At 39.2% G+C, this 7,737-nt stretch overlaps 1 protein-coding gene across 38 annotated transcripts; it reads left to right on the top strand.

Moving 5' to 3' along the window:
- The first annotated feature begins 650 nt into the window (after positions 1-650).
- Positions 651-6,101, top strand: LOC123086095 (uncharacterized). Of its 38 annotated transcripts, none has more exons than XR_006440432.1 (6): positions 651-1,013; positions 1,146-1,315; positions 1,406-1,776; positions 1,854-1,938; positions 2,351-2,559; positions 3,400-6,101. XR_006440432.1 is itself a non-coding variant. In XM_044507799.1 (5 exons), the coding sequence occupies exons 1-5, from the start codon at positions 915-917 to the stop codon at positions 5,886-5,888; spliced, it is 354 nt and encodes a 117-aa protein (XP_044363734.1). In that variant the 5' UTR covers positions 659-914; the 3' UTR covers positions 5,889-6,101. The 38 variants fall into 38 exon arrangements, 3 of the variants coding, with proteins under 3 accessions (XP_044363732.1, XP_044363734.1, XP_044363733.1); XR_006440398.1 differs by lacking the exons at positions 1,406-1,776; positions 1,854-1,938 and having other exon boundaries at positions 659-1,013; positions 2,351-2,357; positions 3,400-3,465; positions 4,776-4,904; positions 5,877-6,101; XR_006440431.1 differs by lacking the exons at positions 1,406-1,776; positions 1,854-1,938 and adding an exon at positions 2,658-2,738 and having other exon boundaries at positions 660-1,013; positions 2,351-2,531; positions 3,400-3,465; positions 5,877-6,101.
- The last annotated feature ends 1,636 nt before the right edge of the window (positions 6,102-7,737 follow it).

The raw sequence follows: 7,737 nt of genomic DNA, 5'->3' as shown, positions 1-7,737 counted from the left end.
AGCTAAAAATTGGAGGAATGTGATTATATGAGACATGAAGGAGTGTGCAAAATTTCAACTCATTTTGATAAATCTAGTTAGTACTTCCTTCACAATGGCTTCTATCTGACAGAAACTTTGAAAAATTGTTCAGGAATATTTACTAGGAAAATGAAGTTGATTCTTTGCATGAGGCAATTTTGGACATGAAAAGGTTTCCAAAAAGTTTGGGGTCAATTGGGAAAAGGTAAATGGCACTTGCTTCACAAACTGCCATCAAGGACAAAATAGGAAAGGAATTAATTGAGAATTATTTTTGAACATGGCAAGGAAAAGTTTTGCCATATTTGAGTAAGTGATACGCCTTCAACATATCTATAAATTTTCATTGTTCCATGTTGTTATATTATCAATCTTGGATGTTTTATAATCATTTTATATCATTTTTTGGTACTAACCTATTGACATAGTGTCAAGTGCCAGTTGCTGTTTTTTGCATCTCTACTCCTAATGGAGCAGTTGGTGAATAGTCTGCGCGGTTTATTTTCACTGGTTTTTTTCATCATCCTCCCACCTCTGTTTTATTTTCGTCATCCTCCCACCTCCGTTAACTCGCTACCCTCCTACGAAAAAAACGGTGCCAAAAAAACCCTACGATCGATCTCTCGTGCCCACAGCAGATCGTTCTCCACCGCCAACCAGCTCTATGCACTCGCGATCCACCCCTTCGCCCCCGCCGCGACCGATCCATCCCTGTGACGTGGCAGATCCTAACCCCGGGGCTTCCTCCTCCGCCACCATCCTATTCCCTTCGCTCCCATCTGTCGCCTCTATCAAGATCGGAGACCTCCGACTTCTGGGCCGCTGCCGCCGTTGCCGCAGAACCCCAGGACAAGGCAGGGTGTGGTCGCGTTGCGGGCAGTGAGAAGCGGCGCATGGCCGTGCCCTGCATCTGGTTCCTCTACGCTCCCCTCAATCCCCTTCATCGCCTCCAACATACAATCTCGCCGCCATGGGATCGCCGCCGAGCCAAGGTACGAGATTGCCTCCATCGCGTTCCTTGCCTGGCCACGCCCCTCCCAATTTCTTCCCCTAACCTAGCTATGGTTCTCACCCGCTGCCGCTTCCCTGCTGTTACACCGCCACCCGATGCCCTCCACGAACAGCATCACCATGATGGCGGAAGGAAGAGCAAGAGGGGGTCATCGAGGCTGGGTGCCGCCGTGAGGATGCTGGAGTCCATGCACGGTGATGGTATTGTGGCGAAAGAAGGTCATCTTCCTGGGGAGCCACGCGATGGCCGCCGTCTCCACCCACGGCCGTGCCAACAAGACAGGTACACCGCCGTGCCCTCGACAATTTCCCTACTCCCGTGCAACTATGGTCAAGCCTGTATGGCTTATCTTGCCCCATACGGCCTTGGCAGATCTCGCTGAGATGGACTCCGCTAGAAATTCCTCTATGAATTTGGAACATATAAAAGGGATTTAACTTTTAAGAAGCATAGAATGTTGTGCTATTATGCATTGCCATGATTTGGTCCGGGTGAAGTAATATATTGGGATATTTGTGGAGGAGATTATATTGCTTCTTCTTATATTGGAACAATTGAGAGGAGCAAGGTTAGTAATATCAACACCTGACCACACACTAGGCTGTGGCGAGAGTTTGTGTATATCTCTTTGGTGTCAACCTCATGTGCGTGCTAGCCACGTTCTGCCGTTGCGGGCACCCTATTTGCCTTGGTATGATCGATGGAAGCACTTGGGTGATGTTCTGGTGATAAAAATGCTGAAGGTACTTGATTTCTTACCAGGTTATATGCGGTTCTTACCTAGCCGGCATGGTGATGATTTCTTCTCTTTGCTTTTCAGTTATTATACTGGCCGATACATCTATCTATTGGGAGGTTGTTTTGCTATCAATTGGGATCCTGGGTTTAGGGTCTTTTCATGCTTGGTAAAAATGTCTAAACTGTTTGAACCATTTAGGCGTTAACAGTTCAGGAGAATAATGATTCTTTCAGTTTTCTATTTCTTCACGAATTCACTGTCTGTTAACAGTTCAGGAGAAAGCCGTAAACAAATTACTTAGTTTTTAACCCAGCTGACATGTTCCTACTTTATATAATGAAGTATAGTTATAAAGAAGGAGGTTTCACAGACCATTTCAGCCATAGATATATCAACTATGTTGAATTGGTATCCTAGTGTTATATTTTAGAGAAAGTGGAAGAAAAGAAAGAAATATAAATACACTAACTTACAAATCGTGTCACCAAATCGAGTGCAAGATGTTAGCGTTGGTTACTATATATTAATGAACCATACCTGTGTGTAACATACTTATACATTTTTCTGTTTCCTTCCAGGATAAAGGCAAGTGTTCTATTTGTGCATTGTGATGGCAATTTTCTTGGATAACAGACGAAGCGATATTGGAGGAGTACACGGGTGGGATGACAGATGATAAACTTGATACGGGTGTGTTGTTGACTGTCATCCAACCGACGTGCCTAGACAGGCTACATATTGGCATGATGGACTTCTATGGTAAAAGGACATTATGCAGCATGTAAATGTGACTTCTTCATCTCTGTTGTCCTTGATGACATGTTTATCTTGCCTGATAGAGAGAACGACAGTGATTATTTTGTTCTTCCCTCGCTTGTATTGCAGGGTTTTCGTAGGAACATAATTCAGTGTCCGCTAATGTACTGAAAAAAAACATATTTGTTCTTCTTGCTTGTCACCAAGCAGGTATTCTTACGTGGCTCCAATCAAATCACCGATGTATGGATTCACTTAAATCACTTGTATTATCTGTAGGAGGCTGTAATTAACCATATAAAGTTCTTGCTGATTATAAAATGTATGCTTCTTTTTACTACAATATAAAACATGTATTTTTCTCGGTTATTTGTGGGGCACCATCTACAAGTGTATGTAAACATGTTAATGAACTCAAGTTAATTGATGTGGACTCAAGTGTCCTCATAGAAGGAACTAACTCTCCAAATTAGGTAAAGAACATGGCTGGTCATCTGTTTGCAAAATGTTTGCAAAATTTGAGTTGTTGCATGCTACTTGCGTGTATGAAAGAGTTAATGCAATTCACAATATGTTAATACTCCATTTTTGAGTACAGATAACCATTTCAGGGGCATGCCTAACCGTGCCTAGGACAATATCTGAAACTTACTCATAATATGCCTAACTATGTGCCAAACTAATATGATAACATGTTCTACTCATATAGTTTTGTTTTTCATTTGGGCTGTGTGGATCCTATATTTGAGGCTTTAAGTTTCAGCTACGTACAAAATAACACTAATTTTTTCTTTATATTTTGTTAATTTGCCTTTCTATGATTTCTTAATAGTTGTTGAGAATTCTTTCTTACACACTTCACACTTTTCAGGGAAACAAAGACTTAAGTGATGTTACTCATGTTATAGTAGATGAAGTACATGAACGCACTATTTTGGTATGTACTTGCTCGTGTATGTTTTTTCTTTATGTGCTACAAAATGTCTTGTTTCTCCCTATATGATAGATGAAGCACATGGTTAATCCTGATTCGCCCCTTTCAGAGCAACTTTTTGCTGATTGTTCTTAAGAGTCTTGTTGAAAACGCTCTAATCAACCAGGAAGAAAGCTGAAAGTGATTCTCATGTAGTGTCCATTCTCTTATATATTATTGCATAGACTTATGACTTGAATCAGAAATTTTGATTTCTGTTGTAATTTCGTAAGTAGTTAAACGGGAGACTTTTGTTGTAAATTGGCCAGATAAAAAAACGGTTTTGCTAATTTACAGTCGAGTGATTTACAATTGGTTTTCATTCAAATTTTTTGGCCGTTTGATCTCATGCTTAGATCCGCGCTGGGAGCTGGCTTTTCCTTGTGATTTTTTTCTCTCTGTTACTGGGTGCGCTTTTGTTTCCCAGCTAGCCCGTTACTGTCCATCCCTTGGGCCCTGGCTCTCTCTTTATCTTTTTTTATTTTGATTCTTGTCCTTTCGCATTTCCTGCGAGAGTTGAAGCTGAGAAAGGGAGCCGATTCTTGGCGATTTCCTCGTCATCCATGGTGATTCCGATCTCCTCCTCCTCCTCTTCAGCTTGATTTCCGTTCCAGTGTCGGGTGATTTCAGTTGGTTATCCTGGTCTTCTCCCTTTCCCCCTTGAATTTCGTTTAGGTCTTTTGGTTTGATTTGATTCCCCTTGTATTTGATTTAGATGTAGGTGTATGTTAGTCGTAGAGGTGGATTTTCCTGGCGACTTTTTTGCAGTTACAGTGGTAGTAGCATGGATGTAGCGATGGATCCGATTCCCCTGTTGGTTTTCTTTCTGCTAACCTGGGCATTGGATTCTGCTGGCCTTTTTTGCTGTTAGATGCAGGGGTGTGTGTTTGTAGGTAGTAGTTGCATCTAAGTTACATCAATAACTGTTCAATTTCAGTGGAATTTCCACTCAAATCACAGAGTAGTGACACTGCAATTTCCAGAGTTAACCACAATGCAATTTTTGCTGTAACTTCTGTGATTTTTAGTTTACAGCCACCGCAATTACAATGTAATTTACGAGTATTATAGTTCTATTTTTAGTGTATTTTTAGGTTAATTACACTAGATTACAATGAAATTTTCAATGCAATTAAAGTACTTTTTGGTGGTGGTGGTGGGGGGGTGCCTATGTTGGGTCTCCAAGCATTCTAGAACCTTTTTCTTTGTGGTTTGTCTTTGTTGGGTAGTATTTGTATCAATCTTATAACCCTTTTTTTCTATGTTTTCTGTAGTGTTGCATCTAAGTCTACAGCAGCTCCAAGATTGTAATCTCATTTTAGTTACAGTGTAATTTCCTCTGAAATTACAGAGTAATCATAGTGTTCTTACAGTGTATTTGTAATTGCAGTGTAATTTTCATGGTAAGTACACTGTAAATCCCACTACTATGTTACTGTAATTACAGTGCAATTTTTCTATAATTTACAGTGTTGTTATAGTGTAATTTCCATGGGTAATCACAGTGCATTTTTACTAGAATATTTACATTATTTACAGTCAGTGCAATTACATGTAAATACAGTGTAATTTCAGTAAAATTACAATGGTCATTAGACTGTAAATCACAATGTCTATGTTAGGTAGTGTTGCATCTATTCACGCTGTCAATATATACTGAATCTATCTTTGTGTCAGAAACCTTGTTGTGCACATGTGCTTGTCTTGATAATAGTAATTTCAGTATTTTTTGTTGCTACTGTAAATTTTAGTTTCTTTTGCCCTGGTGCTTTTGAAACAAAACATACCAGTTTCCTTGATTTTAACTAGAGTGCTCTGTGCAATACACTCTGTCAAATGGAAAGAATTTGTGATCTCTAATTTTATTTCTTGTAATTTTACATGTTCTAGATCTCAAAGAAATTCACGATGCATGAGCAAAGACATTGTAATTGAAGGATTTCCACCCTGTGGATCATCTCTTGTATGATCTTGCATGGTTCTCCCCCAATTAGTAGTCGTGACTTTGGCGTTTGTCTTTGCCCCAATTGGAATTGAAGGATTTCTAACTCCATGGTTCTTTGTTTGTGTTTGTCTTTGCCCTTTCTTTTTATTTCTCATTTCCTCCATGTAAGTACTTTAATTTTTCCTTTCTTGTTTGGTGTTTATCTTTACCATTTCTTTTTTATATCTCATTTCTTATATATAGATTTTCTTTATATTATTCTGCCTTGTTGCAGTTGTGCTTCCCTGTAACCATTCAAAAGCATTGGTTTTTCTTTCTTCGTTTGCTTTCCTAGATCTAGCTTTCTATGAGCTGTCTGAATTTCACTTGCAGATTAGGATGATGGAAATTCAGAATTGATTCTAATTTCTTATTTGATCCCTTTTTACAGACTGTGAATTAACAATGGTGGAGAAGGCTTTTTTGCTTGAGAGAGATGTTGAACTTCTTTTTTCTCACTATGGATAGGGCAGTGTGTATGTTGGTTCAGTGTGTAGTCATCTATAGAAGAGTCAGTGTGTATGTTGGTTCAGCTGTGTCTCTATAATCCGTAGATGACATGAGGTACTATACTTGCATGGTTTTCTTACTATAATTTCAAGGTTTTTCACCTGCTTGTCATGAATGCAAGTGTGTCTAGCCCAACCGACATACATACATACATAACAACTCATGACTTGGGGCTGCAAACTCATGACTTGTGACTTGGTTCAGCTTTGTCTTTGAGATTCTGACAAGTTCTGGTCATAATATCATTAATAATCACACAATAATTTTAGAAGTTCCAGTGCTAATTTGACTAAGTTTTGTGTATATAGACTTTAACTCTTAAGATATCACTATAAGTAGACTGCAAGTTACCGACAAACTGTAATGGCAGTCTAATTATCACTATAATTTTCTTCCCAATGCTGTAAGTGGACTGTACGTTGATCCCAGACCTAGAGAGGGTACGTTGATGGAACAGTAGGCTGTGGATCAGAGAGGGTACGTTGATGGTCCAGTTCCAACCCGATTAGGATTGGCCTTTTACCGTTGACATGCATAGAGTGGAGATACACTAAAAAGGGACACACAAATACATACAAGTGTCGTTCTATTATTGATTGAAAGACTTGACTGATGTCCAATTGATTTTCAGTCAAACATCAAATAGACACTCAATCTTTAGAAGGCTGCCTCATGCTTGAAGGTATGAACCAATATCTATTCTTTCAAAGTTTTTCTCTTTTAACCATGAAGTGCAATAGTGTAGATGAGCGATCTTACGAAACTCCAGATCACCACATTTCTCAGAGAAATCCCCAGCTTAAAAATCTTGCTACTGGTATGCATCCACCACCCAATCCTCATTCTGAATTTGAGAAGAAATTGATTTAACATCTGCTCTAATGTTCTTTGTAACGTCGTAGTACTTCATGTGTTATGAAATTGTGAAACACCAGATGTCTTCATATGAAAAAATATAATGAAAGCTATAAAAGTTATTTTTAGTTATATGGATTAGCTAATGTCAACTATAAATGCAGGTGTCTCGATGGTGAAAACTATTATAACAAAATATGTGAAGATATTTGCTGTCTGGATGAACAATATAACTCCATAGCCCACTATAAATTAATCATCTTATAAGGTACAACTTAATTAAGATGTCGTCAATAACCACTACTATTTTTATTCGGTTGCATCATTTGTTACCTAATAGAATGATAGAAATAGAGGTTTGCCAGTCCAAAAGAAGGATATGAACACAGAGTAGCTAAAGTAGAGGCATAAAACTGCCAATTATTGTCACGACCCGATTTTTCCAGACATTGATTTCCAGAAAATGGCCGTCGTGCTCACCAGCCTAAGGATTACTGTTAGCTGATGAGGCACCAACTTGATACAGAAATTCCAAGCAAAAATACAAAATATGTAGTACAAGACCATTCTGGCCTGTGAGTACAACAATTGGGTTTCTAGTGGTCGATGGCGGAAGCGGTTTGTGTGTCGTCAGTGTCTATGAGACTCCATTTCCCACAGGAACAGCTGACCAGGTCAACTCCTATCTTCGTGAGGCTGCTATCACCATTGCTTAGTTTCCGGGGCTGTCACCGCAACGCTCCTCTCCAAGCAGAAATCTGGCCAAGACAATAGCCAGGGACAAGCCAGTGAGTACTTTGAATGTACTCGCAAACATTATGAACACTGGGATAATATAATTGATAATCATGCACTGAAAAATTCTATGATCACATCATCAGTCATAA

The sequence above is a fragment of the Triticum aestivum genome, chromosome 4A, assembly GCF_018294505.1.
Source record: "Triticum aestivum cultivar Chinese Spring chromosome 4A, IWGSC CS RefSeq v2.1, whole genome shotgun sequence".
NCBI classification, from domain to species: Eukaryota; Viridiplantae; Streptophyta; class Magnoliopsida; order Poales; family Poaceae; genus Triticum; species Triticum aestivum.
The sequence above is the reverse complement of the archived record's forward strand: the minus strand, read 5'-3'. Positions and strand labels throughout refer to the sequence as shown.